At 37.1% G+C, this 17,950-nt stretch overlaps 1 protein-coding gene across 1 annotated transcript in view; it reads right to left on the bottom strand.

Moving 5' to 3' along the window:
* cubn (cubilin (intrinsic factor-cobalamin receptor)) overlaps positions 1–17,950 on the bottom strand; it is a 35,924-nt gene that overhangs the window by 17,337 nt on the left and 637 nt on the right. The window contains exons 2-28 of the mRNA XM_059524998.1: positions 17,933–17,950; positions 16,912–17,040; positions 16,711–16,812; positions 16,527–16,630; positions 16,312–16,438; positions 15,522–15,690; positions 15,202–15,333; positions 14,063–14,158; positions 13,111–13,235; positions 12,838–13,024; positions 12,638–12,756; positions 11,964–12,198; positions 11,566–11,747; positions 11,324–11,486; positions 10,390–10,580; positions 10,130–10,286; positions 9,162–9,340; positions 8,911–9,076; positions 7,548–7,773; positions 7,321–7,451; positions 6,939–7,125; positions 6,700–6,860; positions 6,371–6,552; positions 6,132–6,288; positions 4,483–4,670; positions 2,661–2,820; positions 778–959 (exon numbers count right to left, since the gene is read on the bottom strand). The exon at positions 17,933–17,950 is cut by the window's right edge and continues 112 nt beyond it. Coding sequence (XP_059380981.1) covers positions 778–959; positions 2,661–2,820; positions 4,483–4,670; positions 6,132–6,288; positions 6,371–6,552; positions 6,700–6,860; positions 6,939–7,125; positions 7,321–7,451; positions 7,548–7,773; positions 8,911–9,076; positions 9,162–9,340; positions 10,130–10,286; positions 10,390–10,580; positions 11,324–11,486; positions 11,566–11,747; positions 11,964–12,198; positions 12,638–12,756; positions 12,838–13,024; positions 13,111–13,235; positions 14,063–14,158; positions 15,202–15,333; positions 15,522–15,690; positions 16,312–16,438; positions 16,527–16,630; positions 16,711–16,812; positions 16,912–17,040; positions 17,933–17,950 — 4,155 coding nt within the window. The remainder of the gene's footprint in view (positions 1–777; positions 960–2,660; positions 2,821–4,482; positions 4,671–6,131; positions 6,289–6,370; positions 6,553–6,699; positions 6,861–6,938; positions 7,126–7,320; positions 7,452–7,547; positions 7,774–8,910; positions 9,077–9,161; positions 9,341–10,129; positions 10,287–10,389; positions 10,581–11,323; positions 11,487–11,565; positions 11,748–11,963; positions 12,199–12,637; positions 12,757–12,837; positions 13,025–13,110; positions 13,236–14,062; positions 14,159–15,201; positions 15,334–15,521; positions 15,691–16,311; positions 16,439–16,526; positions 16,631–16,710; positions 16,813–16,911; positions 17,041–17,932) is intronic.

Genomic DNA, 17,950 nt, shown 5'->3' on the forward strand with positions numbered 1-17,950 from the left:
CAGAAGTGTGTGTTTGTGTGCATGTGAGACTGTCTCTAAACCCTCTCACTAAGCTCTGATTTCCTGTTAATTTCTGCCCTGTTGGCTCCATTCAGTGCTACAGTGGAGGTCAGCATTCCACAGGTCTACACTACAAAACATACACGCACAGAGCCCAGCAGATGCCAACGGGGCACATCCATATAAACAAACACTTGAATTTTGATCTCATAATGATGGACAAGTGAGCCATCATTATGACAGAATATCACCTAACACTTATTAAAATAAATAATTCAGAATACTTGCACACTTCTAACTGGGCAGAATGCACTGTATACTATTATTTTTAAAACACTGGGAACTTAGGGTAGTTGAGTGTACTGCATTGTGGGATACATTATCTCATGAAGTGAGTGAGTGAAGTGACATACAGCCAAGTATGGTGACCCATACTCAGAATTCGTGCTTTGCATTTAACCCATCCAAAGTGCACACACACAGCAGTGAACACACACACACAAACACACCGTGAACACACACCCGGAGCAGTGGGCAGCCATTTATGCTGCGGCGCCCAGGTAGCAGTTGGGTGTTCGGTGCCTTGCTCAAGGGCACCTCAGTCGTGGTATTGCCAGCCCGAGATTCGAACCCACAACCCAAGTATTAGGAGCCATACTCTCTAACCACTAGGCCACGACTTCCCCTCAAAAGTGGGCTCAGGTTGCAAATGTAATAGTGTGTATTAAATGCATACCTATCTTTTGCTTACTGTTTTTATTTAAAAAAATTTCATACCTCCAGCTTGTCGTAGTTGCAGTCAGGATGATATTCCACATCGAACTCAAGGATGGTGATGGAAATGCTACTTCCAGGGCTTGTTTGGATGTGCCAGATGCACTCACGGTTTGCTGGGTATTTGTTTGGATAGCCTGGGCTGGTGAAAGCACCAATGGGCCCGGAGAGTTCCCCACCACAACCTGCAGGGAGTAACAGTGAGGTACTTTGGCTTTTTCTTCCCGTTTTTAATCAGGGATCCACATGAAAGTTCAAAACAGAAATTCTGATTCAAATGTAACAATCTTTTGAAGGTGACCAAAAATCACATTTTGGTCATGTATCATGGCACTAATCAAACCACCATGGAATTATCATCTTACACAGTATCACTACATAATATTTTGTAACTTGTTTAATGTAAATTCCTGTAAAGTGTGTGTGTAAATGTGGTCAGGGATGCTGGAGTGTTGCATTACAGTGTACAGACAGAAAAAAATGCTTCATGTCAAGCTTATCAGAGGAAATATAAAGCCATATTGACCCTCACCGCAAGAAAGGCAGTAGCAACAAAACTAAAATGCGGTCAGTGTAATGTGATATTCATGGTCAGAACGGATTCATCCTCTCCACCCCCACTGTCTTAATCAATAACATCAATCTCAACAGCGTCCACATGTCTGTGAGAGGACAAAGGAAGGGTGGAGCTACTTTTTTCATTTTCAAAATGGATCAACTGGCTTGAAATACTTTGTTGAATTGAAGAATTTCTACAGCACCTGCATTTTTTATCCCACAGTTTCATGTTTTAACTTTCTCTTATTATAGGGATATTTCTATCTCTTCTTTCCCTGTGTCTTTTCTGACTGTTTTTACTCTTTGTTTGTCATTTTTTCTCTCCCTCAGCAAGGTTTTTACAGCTGCAAAGCACTGCCGTTCATGTTACATAATAACATTAGTGTTCATTCTCTACACATTGTGTCCATGGAAACCAAGACCATTTCCTTCCAAAAAATTACATCATCACAGACAGAGGTTACATGAATAATTAAAGGTTCAGAGCGTATGTCTCTCTCTCTCTCTCTCTCTCTCTCTCTCTCTCTCTCTACTGTGATCCTGCTCTCTGTGCAAAAATAACAGTCCACACCCTTTCAGCAATGTTACTCGATGTCTCACAAGCACAAGGACAGAGAAACATACACATAAAAGTGTGGGTTATTGCACTAATAGATGGCTGACTATCTGACACTTTTATGTCTTGGTATTTCTTCTTTGATATACAAGTAGGAGATGGATTAAATTAAATATAGGTATTGGGTGTGACATAGCAAAAGTTAAACATGTGTGTCTCCCAAGACAGAAAGCAAGGACAGAGCTTTCTTGGTTTGTTCTCTCTCGAGGAGCCTTGTTTTCCACACAGTCATTCTGGAACAGATTTTTGCTGGAAATAAGCTAATACATGTGCAGAAAATCCACTACAATCCCCAAATTCTACAGCAACAGCAGTTCTCACATTTAATCTGTCCTTTCATTCTTTGCTAGATTCATTCATCACTGGTAATCAGCTCTTTCCCTGCTGGCCAATCAAAATTAAGCTTTTCTAAGTGATGTCACTGCGTTGCCCATTAGGACTTCTATTTGTCTTAGAGATTTAGTGACATCATCACTCAAGAGACTACAGGTCACTGACTTCTGGCTGCCCAGCAGGGACTCTTTATATATATTTCCTTCTGTTATGAGTAGCTCATCTGTCTTTTTCACTGTCATACACATTTCACGTTTCACACCATGAATGTGGTACTTTCCATGAATACCCATATTTCCATGAAGTCCCAAGCAGTTTAAGCACTATTTTTGTACTTTATTTATGGAAAGCATATGATCAGCCGTGCATTGGATCTTACCATTCTGGTACCAGTCCATCTGAAATCCTCTGTATGAGATGGACATGTCAGAGCGGAACACAATGTGGAGGCTGGTACCGGTGGTGGCGCCGGCTGGAGGAGGCGTGTTCCCACAGAACGTACCAATCAGAGTAGCCTGATCGTTTGGACCATCATAGAGCTAAACGAGAAAGTGAGATTATTTCTACAATACTTTCTGGTCTTTCCAGTAAAAGATAGTTCTGTCATGTTACATACTAAAATAGATCTGCCATGTCTTTATTTTAGCTAATTGCCATGGGAACATTTTAATTTAATTTAACTTGAACCACTAAATAACTAAAACTGAAATAAAAATCAGTAAAAACTATATTATGGAAGCCTGCTTTCAACATGGAATAAATAAAAAGGTAATTGTGACTTTTTACTGTATCTCACAATTCAAGAGTTTTTTTTTCTTTTTCCGCAATTGCGAGTTAATATCTTTATTTCTCATTATGAAGAACTACAAGTTTATATCCTGCAAATCTGACTTTTTTCTCACAATTTTGAGTTTATCTTCCAATTCTAAACAAAAAATCCAGACAATTATAATATATTTCTGACATTGGTTGTGACGCAAAAATGGTAAATTACTTAATTATTTTTATATTAATACATTTTGTTGAGAAAATGTACACATCTATCAAACCATATCAAAACCATTTACATATTGCTGAATGCAGTGACTGATTGTGTAATGTCATAACCTCAACAAAATAGCAAGAAAATGAAACAAAAGGTGAAAACTTAGTGAATTTGAAAACTGAAGTCAGATTAAAGTGTGAAACATTGTTTCTCCTGCAGTATGTCTCAAGAATCAGTGACTTTTCACAGGAAATACAACAAATTACATCACATCAGTAATTCAGACCATCTGTTCTACTGTCTTAGGAACAAAAGTGTGCTGTAATATTGTTGGCTTGTGCACAAAATCTGACATTCCTTAAGGAAAAGATCATCAGAGTCCAAAATATCCAACACAACTCTCTATGTATTTACCCAGCTGATGAATGCCTATCTATGGCATGAGGTTTATGAAAACAGAGCATAGCCTTTCTCAAGACTGCCTGAGGGAAAAGGCAAAAACTCGACATCACTACAAGAGGCCCCAATGATGTCATCACTGTTTGGATCGCCATGGTGATGAGTGAATGGAGAGGAACTCAAAGTACCCATTGTACATTTCGAAGACTCTGCCAGTAAATCACTGCAGTGTAACTGAATGACAAACTGTCCAGCATGAATTAGACTACTTGAGCCCTTCACTGAGAAATAAGAAGATAATACAAGCTTAAAAGACATGTAGATGGTCCTCGAGTCAGAAAAACCAGCATTCACAACCCATTTCAACTTCTCAACGTGACATATTTCAGAGCAAAACAACACATTCAATGAGAAACTGGGCAGGGCTTGAGTCCATCCATCAGGAACTGATTGGCTCGTAAATAGTGGGTGTTCCATATCTAACTGAAAGTTAAAGGTCAAGTTCACCATCAAGAGCATCTCAATGCATCCTTTTTCTTATTCACATCTATTGCTATTTCTCTAACCTTTTCAAGATTTCAGGCAGTAAGTAGCCGAAAAAAGGATGCCTAAATGGCTAATTGGCTTTTAGGTAATATTAACATCCAGTGTGACCTTTGTGATCTCAACCATTAAAGGAAAGACACTTCAGAGACATACAAAATGTGACCAGAAAGTCTATTAAGTAAGCCGATATGGTACATTTTCATTTCATGTTGACTTTCAGCAGCAAAATTGGGAATGTTTTAAGGTGAGGCTTGACAAAACATGCGCTGACCTTCACATAGTCATAGGCACATCCAACGTGGTCCTCCACCTCAAAGGTTATAAAAGTGTAGTTGATGGTGTTGCCCATGGAGGCCTGGATGGTCCAGCTGCAGTTGGCACGAGATGGGTAGTCATTGGGGAAGTTCAAGCTCTCAATCTTTCCCCGGCTCCGGTTGGCGATCAGCACACCCTGGCAAACTACAGGAGAAAAGCCAGTCATGTAAGAACTTTTGGGGAATATTTACACCAGTTTTAAGGCAGGAATACATTCAAACTGGCGGCATCTTGTCATAACGGCTTAAGCTGGATTTGACCCTGCAGCAAAGTTTAGAGTCTGGGAAACACACTGGCACTGACAGACACAGTCAGTGACACAGTGATCACTGACAGCCAAAGAAAAGGCAAAAGACTGAGAGAATGCACAAAAGAAGAGCGATAGTGCTGCACTGAGCAATAAACTGTGACATTTCACCTCCACAAACATAATTAAAACAAGACTAAAAAGCAGAGAGCCAAAACAAGTCTGTGACCTCTGGGTGAACTCAACTGCCAAATACAAATACATACCATTTAAAACCACAGTAATGTTTAATTATTCACTTTAAAAAAGTACCATGTTATTCCCATGTTTTTGGGAATTCACCATGGTAATACTATGGTATTCTTTTTTTTTTTAAGTACCATTGAAATATCATAGGATACACTGTAAATGTGGTTGTCTCACTCAGGATTTTTGTCTTGTTTTTCAGTACAAATTTATTTCTTATAAGTTTCAAGTCTTTCAAATAACTTTCATAAATCAAGATATAAAATGACGTTAAGATCATTAATGGGATAGTTCACCCAAAAATATAAATGTTGTCGTAAGTTTCTTTCTTATGTTGAACACAAAAGAAAATATTTTAAAGAATGCTGTTAATCAGCATTGACTTCCATAGTATTTCTTTCCCTACTGTGGAAGTCAATGGGGACCAATAACTGTTTGGTTCTTCAAAATTATTATTTTTTTGTGTTTAACATAAAAATGAAATGTATATAGCTTTGGAACGACATTTTCCTTCCTCCCTATTCCTTTATTTATTTAAAATCTTGAAAAAAAAAAATTATCAAATTTAGGTGAGTTTTTACTTGGAAAAGATTCTGACGATGAAAAACAAAAAGTTCATTTAACATAATTTTTTCTTCCTCGTTAGATATTTATCTTGTTTTTAAGCACAAAATAAAATTTGAGTAAAAAAAAGCCTTTTGCTTCTCAAGTAAATGTACATTGATTTAAAAAAAATTGCAGTGTATGAATATATTCCATAGTAGAAATGTACAAAAAATTCTGTAGTATTTCCATCTGATGAAAAATGAAAACAAATGTAAAAGTATATATATATATATGTATATATATATATATATATATATATACATATATACTAGTGCTGTCAAAGGATTAATCACGATTAATCACATCTAAAATAAAAGTTTTTCTTTACATTATATATATCTGTGTGTTGTGTGTATATATATATATATAATAAATATGCACAGTACACACACATATATAATGTAAAGAACAACTCTTTTTTTTTGGGAGGGGATTAATCACAATTCATCTTTTGACAGCACTAAATGTATCCATCTTTTTCAGGGTTTTCTGGTGTGCTCACTCACTGGTTTGGTAGTTAGCCAGAAATCCACCTGTGTGGATGATGCTGTCTGTACGTAGCTTCACGTACATGTTCTCTCGGGAGGAGCTGATGGGTGGAGGAATCTGATTTCCACACAGTTTGGCCACCTCAGGAGAACTGGTGCTGTCGCCATCATACACCTGGTAAAACATATACACATCAGGGAAAGATTCCAAATCAATACCTTTCAATAACGAAAATTAAAATTAGATGCTCTCTGACCGCCAAGTAGTCGTAGTAGCAGTTGATGCTGTTCTCCAGGTGAAAGTCTCCAAAGCTGAGCTCGACTCTGCTTCCTGCACTGGTTTTGATGTGCCAGTAGCATTCGGCGTTGGCGTGATATGGCAGGGGGTAGTTGGGAGAGGTGAAACCTCCCACACTTGTTGTCAATGTCCCACCGCAACCTATAATAGAGACGAGACACATGGTAAGTCTGAGATGGTGTAATATAGTATATATTTATATTTAAAGTATATATTTGCTGGTTTGCAAGGGATGTCCCATAAACATTGTTCAAAATGTATTCATCTGATTCAATACTCCATGCATACCTGTCTGTGTGCCATCCCAGTGGGCTCTGAATCCCCTGTAGGTGAGTGAGTGGTCAGATCTGAACTTCAGCCACAGTCTGTTGCTATGTGACACTATGATGGGTGGACCATTTGTTCCGCAATATTTACCAATCAGGGGGGATGTTTCATAGCCTCCATCTCTGTAGAAGAAGGGAAAAGTGTTTGAAAACCAAAACGTGATTAAATCACTGACCCAAGATGCTGGAAAAGTTCCTCACCTGATCTCTAAATAGTCAAAACCACAGGAACTGAACCCCTCCAGCTCAAAATCTGTGACATTCAGCATGATCTGCATGTTGACTTCCACTATGATTTTATACACACACTCTCGATTGCTGGGGTAATTGTCAGGATAGTTGGGTGAGCTGAACTCCCCGGTGGGTGACCTAAACACCTTACTGCAATCTGCATAGACAAAACATGAGATATGACACAACATTTTGTTCCTTTGTATATCTCTACATACAATGGAATGACAATAACGCTCACTTGACAAGACCTGAAAAATGTCTTTTAAAACTCAAGCTTCACTATGAGGCCTGTACTTTCATGGCTTTTCAAACTGGATTTTCATATCCAATTACTGCAATAAAATTATACCTGTGCTTGCATTGATGGAGACATATTCAGCAGAAAAGCCTTCCGCAGACAGACTGGAGTCTGAGACCAGCAGGACGGTCATCAGACTATCAGTGCTGGTTAGAGATGGAGGAATGGAGCGCCCACAGAACCTGAGCACAAAATAACCAACATTTTCCACTATATCCATTTCCAAATCTTCAATTAAGGGATGATTGTGGCCTTAATGGTCAAATGTCTTAGTTTACCTGCCCATAAGAGTGCCAGTCAGCGCTGTGCCATTATCGTAGACATCTACATAGTCGTATCCGCAGTTGGTGTGATACTCCAGGTTGAAGGTTGTGAATGACAGACGGATGAGGTTGCCAGGTTCAACGGCGATATACCAGGTACAGTTGGCTCCATGAGGGTAGTCAGTGGGATGTCCTGGGCTGGTGAATGAACCTGTTGATCCTGTAAGAGTCTCTCCACAACCTGCAAAAATGAACAGTGTTGAAATTCTTTGAAAATGCTTGAATCAATTGAGACGGAGTATGTGCTGCAGTTGTTGTTTGCATAGTATTTGTGTGTATACTGTGTATATTTATTATGTCTATATAAATACTGTATACACACATAAATGTATATATTTAAGAAAAATATGTTGTTTATATATTAAATATATTATTTATTACATGTAAATATTTTCAAAATATATACTGTATGCGTGTATTTATATACACACACATATACATATATATATATATATATATATATATATATATATATATATACATACATACACAGAACACACATATATTATGTTAACACAAACTTTTATTTTGATGCAATTAATCGTGATTTATCGTTTGACAGCACTAATATATATATATAAATAAAATATATTTAAATAAATAAAAACTAAAATAAAACCTGTTAATTGGTCAACTGTAAGCTACATTGCCATATACGGTGAAAAACTGTAAAATCCGTATTTTCCGGACTATATGTCGCACTTTTTTTCATAGTTTGGCTGGTCCTGCGACTTAAAGTCAGGTGCGACTTATTTAACAAAATTAATTTGACATGAACCAAGAGAAAAAATTACCGTCTACAGCCGCGAGAGGGCGCTCTAGCCTGCTCAGTGCTCCTGTAGCCTACACTGAAAACATAGAGTGCCCTCTCGCGGTTGTAGACAGTATTGTTTTCTCTTGGTTCTTGGTTCTAAATAAATGCGACTTATAGTCCGGTGCGACTTATATATGTTTTTTTCCTCGTCGTGACGTATTTTTGGACTGATGCAACTTATACTCAGGTGCGACTTATAGTCCGAAAAATACGGTATTTGTAATTTTACTGTGCAATACTGTGAAATGTATGTTTTTTTGGAGAAACCAACTATGAATTATTAATTATATTTTGTTAATTATTTTTTATGTTTGTTATCAATGTTTAGTGTAATTTAGTTAATGTTATTACATTGTTATTTACTGCAAATTGAACAGAATATTTTTTACTTTCACGTTGAGAATGTGCCTGTTTGGTCTGTTTGGTAGGCAGCTCACTAGGCAGTATATAAAATATATTTGAACGAGCTTCTGTACATTCGAAAACAACAAAACAAAAGTCCACCTTGCTCTGCAGATGCAAACTCAGCAGTGAAACCATGGTTGGAGACAGATGAATCTGTTTTGAAGCGGATGAACATGGACTTCTGGGTGGACTCCAGCATGGGAGGCATGTTAATGCCACAGTATCGACCAATCAGAGGGGAGTCTATGCTGGGACCATCTCTCACCTGAGTAAAGAGTGCGTTTTAGAAGAAATGTAAAGTGTAATCTGTATGCTGTCTGAATAGGATTAGCGTGATGCTAATGTTGTACCTCAACATAATCGAAGATGCATGTGCTGCTTCCCTCAACGTCAAAGGTGAGGAAGTTGAGAGTGACCACATAGCCTTCAGGCTGGTTAATGACCCACTCGCACACTTTGTTGTGGGGATAGGGGTCAGGGTGCATGGGAGTGCGAATCTGACCGCTTCCAGAGAGGGTTCCTCCACAAGCTAGAGAACAGTTAGAACAGTTAAATTGCAATATTGTGTTTAATCTTACGACAGGACACAGGAAGTAAGGTAAAATGTTAGGGGCCGTTCACACAGAATGTGGTTTTGCATTCCACAGTGCTGAATTGTCAATGTTTTGCTTTTATGTAAACATAATGTAAATGTATCGTTGCACTCATGTCTCATGTCGTTTGCACTGTTCTAAAACCACAGCAAGTCAAAAGAAGTTAAAGTTTTAAAAACTGCATCTCTAGAACTTGCTTTTTCCCCCACTGCCCTGCCAAAACATGTTTTTTTGTGAATGGTCGCAGTTTTCTTTGCAGCATACATTGTTCTACCAAATAAAATCATACATATTCAGAAAAAATATATATAATTATGCAATATAATTAATATTATCAACAATCCCATGTGTTTAAGACAATGTATTTAGGCCCAAGGCATCCTCTGCACATCACTGCATAACAAAATTCATAGTACAGTGCATGCACACATAAGGGTTATTATAGTTAATAAGTATGAAAAATTTAAGATATTTTTTTTTTTTACTGGAAATAAAATGAATGTTAACTGAAATAAAATAAATATAGAAAACCTTATTTTTAGTTTAATTTGATGCACAAAAATAACATCCTAATAAGATCTGTCGCTACTTCCTTGTTAATGCAAAGGGACCACATCAAAATAAGACCAAATGCTTGTAATGTGCAGAGTATGTTTCTGGCCTTGTTTTTCCTGATTTAGTGGGCCTCATACGCTTTACATAAAAAGAAGGTTTCAGTGTCTCACCAAGTTCGTACATGGCCCTGAAGCCAGCACGGGACACAGAGCTGTCAGACTTAAAACGAATCCAGAGTCCATTAGTGGTGGACAATATTGGTGCTGGCAGGGTGGTGCCACAGTACTTCCCAATGAGTGGGTCGGTCTCACCCGTCCCGTCTCGAACCTAAAAGAGATTTGACTTGGTAATGGCACTGAAATGGCGATGTTAAAAGATCAAAAATGCTATTTACTTCTCCTCTCATCAACATTATTTACACAAATCATACCTCAACAAAATCAAAAAGACAGCCACTATGAGTCTCCAGGTCCATGTGGGTGAAGTTAAGTGCCACTTTTTCACTACGTGGCATTCTGATTATATAAATACACTGCCTGTTGTGAGCATAGTTATTAGGCCAGTTAGGAGAGATGATGATGCCTTCTGTGTCTGTAAAGACGCCTCCACAGCCCGGGTCAGCTGATGGCACAGAATAAATTGCATTACACTCAAGCATTTCATCCCAATATTGCAAATCAACTGGCTTTGCCCATTTGAACCCAGTGTTGATCCAAGCATCATGTTCCTCTCGGAGTTTACAACACTTTTAATAACTCCAATAAACTGTTTTATGAGCATTTGAAAAGACAGTATTTCACTGATGGATCTGTTAAAATGATCCATAATTTAGTTTCTGGAGTTACTGCAAATGCATTATGACTGCAAACAAGAAAATAGTGCTGGAACATTCAACTGTGTTTAGAAAGCCGTTCACAAATTAACAAAAGTGACAGTAAAGTATTTCTAAAAGATTTCTAGTTCAAACAAATGTTGTTCTTTAATAGTAATAATAAAAAGAAATAAGCCTTGAGCAGCAAATCAGCATATTAGTATGATTTCTGAAGGATCATGTGACACTGAAGACTAGTAGTAATTTTGCTAAAAATTCAACTTCACCACCTCGAGAATAAACTGTAATTTAAAAAAAAAAAAAATTAAAAGTATAATAATATTGCATGATATAACAGTTTTTATTGCATTTTTTATCAAATAAATGCAGCAAAAAACATCCTTTCAGAAACATTAATTTGCCAATTAATGTATAAAAAATGTATAAAATCCATTCCAAACTTTCGAACAGTAGTGTATAGGTCTATTATAACCCCTAAAATGTCCCATAACCCCCTCTTTCTGTGTGTTTTGACAGCATGGGCTTTACTTACATGGTGAAGTAGTGTATGTAATGTGAAAACCCCGATCGCTGATGCTGAAATCAGAGTGAAAGTGGATCCAGGCAGATGGTCCCGTCGTCTGTAGAGGTGCTGGCGATGCTGTACTGCAGTATTTTCCCAGAACCGAGTCTTCTGGGAGCAGTCCGTCTCTAATCTACAAAATAAATCAAGCATCTTACCACATACACACAGAAAACCCTTTTAAAATGAATCCAAGATGTGACAAGCTTTACCTCCAGGTAGTCAAAGTTACAGTTATCGTGGTGCTCCAGACTGAGGGTGCCAAAAGCGAATGTGATGAGCAGACCAGGATTCACATTCACCGTCCAATAGCAGTCCCGGTTAGGTGGATAGTTACCTGGGTACCCGGGTGACTTGATGTCTCCGTATGTGTTGGTCAACTCCCCACCACACACTGGTTATTGAAATAAGATACAAATTCAGTTCCTAATATCACACACATTAGTTGCTGTTTGACACATTTTTGCATGCAAAATGTAATAAGAACTGGAAATTTTCAGGTGAGGGTGAAAGACTTCCCAATGCAGATTTCACATAATAAATTATTGGATCTTTTTGGCCTGAGACATTTCACTAATGTGACCTTAATTAAAGGGCATTCTTGGTTTACCTGGTGCCTGAGATTGCCAGGCCACTGTGAAGCCACGGCCACTGACTGAATGGTCAGAGCGGAACCAGAAGTACAGAGAATTGTGGGAGCTGAAGAGTTCGGCTGGGGCGGCAGTGCCGCAGTATTTCCCGATCATGTAAGCCGAGGCGCTCTCGCCATCATGGACCTGCAGGAAATCGAAGTTGCAGGTGGCGCTGTTCTCGATGTCAAAGAAAGGGAAGGTAATCCGCAGAATCTGGGAAAAACAACAGATTACGGACCACGAGAAAGAACAAAACCCAAAGTTTGATTCTATAAATAACATCTGTGAAATCTAGAAAGAAAAAAAAAATCTAATAAGGCCTAATATTACATAATCTGATGACGGTGATTTGACAAATATCAGGAAAAACTTAACATCAATATAATAGTAATAATAGTAACAAATAATAGTAAGCTGGCTAGCTTTCAACTGTTTGTCAATGCAAGAAACGAATCATGTCTATGTGGCTGTTTTTCTGTAATTAAGGGGTAATACAAGATTTCTTAATCGTTGTTGAAAGAAAATATTTTTTTAAATGAAAAATCCACATCAAATCAGCTGCTATTTTTGAATCAGCACCCCAACATTTGCAAGAAACAAGTATCACCATGGACTGGACTTTTAAAAAGGTCACTGATGTATCTTTACTAACCTTGCTTGGGTCGGTTCTGATGACCCATGCGCAGCTGACCTGGTGATCGTAATCGCCCGTTCCAGGATTCGTAGGGTAGCTGAATGTGCCAGCTGGACTTTCCAAAACTCCTCCACACTCTGATGCACAGAAAAGTTCATGATGTTACTGTATAGATAGACACACACTATCACATGCATCACTTCTCCAATGACACACACCTTGCTGTGGAGTTTGGCACTGTGGGCCCGTCCACTGGGAGGTGCAGGTGCAGGTGTAGCCGTTGATGCCGTCGGTGCAGGTGCCTCCATTCTGGCAGGGATTGCTAGAGCACTCGTTCACGTTCTGATCGCAGTTCTGCCCTGCCCAACCCGGGTCACAGCGACAGATGTAGCCAGATGCTGTATTCTATGAGAAAAAAAAAAAACATGCTGACTGCTGTGGTTTCATGGAAACAGAACAGAGAGGGGAAGTTATACGAAATCAACACTTACCTCACACTGACCATTTACACAAGGATTACTAGTTCCACAGATGTCACTGATCTGAGTACAGCCCGTGGGTCCATAGCCATTACCCACATAACCAGGAGGACAGGTGCATGATGGGATAATGCTTCCTGGAAGGAGAACCATCCATAATGTAATTCAGAGATGATATGTATGTATATATGTATGTATGTATATACATATACATATATATATATATATATATATATATATATATATTAAAGCATAGATAGATTAAAAAATGATTAATTGTTCAATTTCAAAATTGTATTTATTAAACAAGCAAATTAAATAAGCAGTTTAGTCTGAGTGAAACTGACTGGAATTAATGAATATGACAAAATATATAAACTGTATATAAACAGTATAGTATTAGCAACACAATAATGTTAAAAAAAAACTAGAAAGAATATGATCAAGAATATAATCAAAGATACACAACATAAACGCCATATAACATGAATAACTATTAAAATCCACAGTATTTTTCACTTTTTCAGGGGGAAAAAATTGTTTGTTTTTATTTTCATGTGCTAGTTTTGTATTTTATCTTATGAGTCTTAACTTATTCAAAATGTAAAATGTAAAAAAATTGGTTTGATTTTTGCCATTTTTGGTCAACAAAGATATTATTATCTAGAATTAGATGCTTTTAGTCACAATACAATTCACCGAAATGAATGAATCTCACCAACTATTGATCAAATCATAAGAATATTTCCATCAGAAGTCAAACACTGACTAAAACAAACAAACCTGTACAAATGGACACATATAGCAACAATATCTTTTATATCAGGAGGTTACATCACAACATTTAAAGTTTAACACCCTTTTTATTGATCCTGTTATAACATAAATGCTACTGGTCATGCGCTGCTGTAAAGAATAACTACAGTAAAAGTGTGCGTGCGCGTGTGTGTGTGTGTGTGTGTACCTGGAGTAGAAGTACAGGTAGCCAGTGGATAACATCCTCCATTGTTGGTGGAGCAGATGTCAGCTTGAGTGCAAGTCTTCCCATCTCCCTCGTAGCCTGAGGACACACATATGGGGTCAGCAGTCCCATCTTACACGTAATGGTTATTTTAGCCTAATCATTTCAGTGCATCTGGTCTTTCTCTGCAATCTAGCAGTCAATTTAGACTTGTAAAGCTGTATATAATAGCAGGACTTGCAGACAGCACTGTCCTCAATGAACCCAGCCAGCTAATGGATCCCTCCACCTCTCCTAGCTTTCTATCTCCATCTCTCCCAGAGGGAATATAATGAAATTCAGATCACACAAGCATCTGTCTGTCGTTTGAAACATATTACTGTGACCAAAAACCATGATTCAGCAGGATTTTACAGGTCAGGCTGTGCTAAAAAAAAAAACAGGACAGAGGACCAGCAAACATGTGAGATGTACTAAAAATATACACGTTTCAATTTCCCAGCGATCTCTAGAGGGAAGTTATGAACTAGAAATGATTCTGATTCTGAATAGTAAGATATCAAATGCATAGTTCACCCAAAACAAGTGACATTTTAGAATGTTTCTCACTTAATGCTATTGTATGGCTTGGAATACAGCGAACAAGTCCACTGGACTAAGGACTAATTTTATGGTGCTTTTTAAAGATTGACAGGCCCAGGGCTCATTCATAGAAAAGGACAGACAAAATACTTGCGAAAAAAAAAAAAAAAAGGATGATGCATTTTTAGGATACATTAAATTGATAAAAAAGGTGATAGTTACATTTATTTATTGTTCGAATATATGCTGTTTTTTTTTTTTACTTTCTATTATATGAAACAGCCCAGCTATTTTCAGTATTAATAATAAATATAGCTTGATCAGCAAAAACACTAAATTAAATTTTGAGATATATTACAATATAAAACCGTTATTAAACAATTATTACAGTTTTTTTGGCAACCCTGGTGAATATAAGAGACTTTAAAAACATTTTTACATTTACCAACCCTACAAAAATTTTTACAGCACTGCACAGATTCTCATTTTTGGATGAACTATTCCTGTCAAGAAGACAGGTCTTATTTTAAATTGCATGAGAATCAGGATGTGAGCCAAACCTGGAGGACACTGGCCGCAGTGGAAGGAGCCCATGGTGTTGAGACAAGGCACCATGGGAGAAGTAGAGCAGCCTCCATTGTTTGTGGCACATTCATCGACATCCTGGCAGCTGTAACCATTACCCTGCCATCCTGGAGGAACCAAAATAATTTACTTCCTGAAATAATGTTCTTATTAAGAATCTGTTTGTTGAATCTGCCTTTAATGTAACTGCACCCAATAAACTTTTACAGAAACTAGGAAAAGATGAATGATTGATATATAAATATCTTGGCAATAATCATATCTGACGTGGTTCAGCTGGGCTGAGTGGTCTTACCTGCAGGGCAGGCACCGCAGAAGAACGAGCCCAGAGTGTTGAAGCACTGAACAGGGGGGTTTGTGGAGCAGGGTTTGTTTTGGAGGCTGCACTCATCAACATCAGCCGTGCACGCTGACTCTCCGGGTGGAGACATCCAGCCAGCATCACAGATACACTTATATTTGGGCTGAAAAGAGACATTAAAGAGATGCATGTTGTTCCAAAGCTGTATGGCTTTATTTGTTATGTAGAACACAAAAGGAGACGTTAAGCAGAATGTTCACGCTGCTCTTTCCACAATAATATTAAGCAGCACATTTGTTTTATACACTGATAATAAGAAATGTTGCTTGATTGATTTCTGAAGGATCGTGTGGCACTGAAGTTATGATGATGAAAACTGATGTGTCATAAGAATAAATGACATTTTAGAATATATTAAAATTGAAAACAGTTCGTTAAATTGTAAACCTATTTTCGCAATATTACTGTATTGAATGTATTTTGGATCCAATAAATTCAGCCTTGGTGAGCAGCAGAGCAGAGACTTCCTTAAAAACTAAAAAAAAAAAAAAAAATGTATATATACAGTATATATATATATAAAATAATTTATTATAAATCATAATCATTTATTTTCAAGCTTAAAGGTACTTATTCGGATGAGGAAAATCCTCAAAAAAATTATGACATGAGGGTACAGTGCATAAAAAAATAATATTCATTTTGGGGTGAACTACGGTTTTTCACTATCCCAAAAAAAAAAAAAAAAAAACACTGAGAATTAATAGACATCATTTTCAATCACCTCATTGGGATTGACTCTGTCTGAATCAATGCACAAGCCGTGAACACACAGATCCTGACTTCCGCCTGCACAGTCATCATAGCGAGATGTACAGTGTGGACCGTTCCATTCTGGAGTACAGGTACAGCTGATAAACAAAAGAAAAGGAACATATCATCACAAAAATCTCACATAAACACTAAAAACCACACTCAAGAGAAATAAATGAGGATTACGTGTAAGATCCGGGTGTGTTCACACATGTGGCCCCGTTCTGACAGCCCAGTGGAGTTCCTGCTAACACCTGACACTCATTCACATCCACTGCACATGTGGGACCCTGTAAAGAGATTGAACCGTGTGGCAATCAGAATGACATATGAACAGACAGAAGGAAAGATTGACGTCTGAATGACTGACCTGCCAGTTGTCAGGACAGAGGCAATGAAATGCGTCTAACAAGTTCAAGCAGGTTCCTGCATTCTGACATGGATTGCTGCTGCACGTCTTCCGCTGTACTGTCTATGAAATACAGAATGCCATAAAACTGAGATTCAATCATAATGGCTGAAATGGAAGGCCTTTAATCGTATGATCAATAATCGATGATTACAGCGATACCTGTTCTATTGTCTGAACTTTTGTCTCAAGGGTCGTCACTCTGGTGTTGAGCTGATTGAGCTGGTTTGTAATATCTGGAGAAGGGCCACTGTTTTTTATGGTATCAATGTCACCTTTGTTAATTTTGATCTGGAACAGAGTTGATTAAAACTTGATTACATTTTTATTAAAACTTTAACTAGATGCAAAGTGGTTCAATAAAACAAATAAAATGCTTGATCTGTGCTGACTAGAATAAATAAAATTTAATGGAAATGGAAAAATAAATGCAATTATGGAATTAAATTAAATTAAATTAAACAAAATGCAAACAAAATAAATGCAATTATGGTATGAAATTTAATTAAACAAAATGCAAACAAAAATGCAAATATGGAATGAAATTATATTAAACAAAATGCAAACAAAAATAAATAAATAAATAATACAAGTCAAAATGAAACAACATAAAAACATCAAATCAAACTTAAACAAAATGCATACAAAGACAATAAAACAAAAAAGTAAACAAAAAATAAATAAAAATAACAATTTAGAAAAACAGCAAAGTGCTTCAATAACAGACAAAATGCTTGCTTTGAGCTGACTAGAATAAAGAAAATAAGATGCAAATGAAATAAATCCAAATTAAACAATTATGCATTGAAATGAAAATAATGCACAAAAAAAATAAACAAAACAAAATAATACAAGTCAAAATAAAACAAAAACAAAAAAACATCAAATCAAACCTAAACATTCACACAAAAAGACAATGAAACAATGTAAAAATAAACAAAAAACAATTGAACAAAAAAGAAGAAAAAAAGCACAAGCAAAGAACTCAAAATTAAGTGAAAACAAATCAACAAATGTTTTTTTTTTTTTTTTTTTTATCAAATTCTAATTTCCTGACATCTCTATAGCATCACATTCTTGACACAACATAACCCTTAAGTCACTGCAATTATAAGCTTGTCTAATAGGAGCCATATTTTTACTCAGAAATCTGATGCTTCAGTCAAACTCATCATGAACTCACCTGATTTATCTGCTGGAT

Source organism: Carassius carassius, chromosome 35, assembly GCF_963082965.1.
Source record: "Carassius carassius chromosome 35, fCarCar2.1, whole genome shotgun sequence".
Lineage (NCBI taxonomy): Eukaryota > Metazoa > Chordata > Actinopteri > Cypriniformes > Cyprinidae > Carassius > Carassius carassius.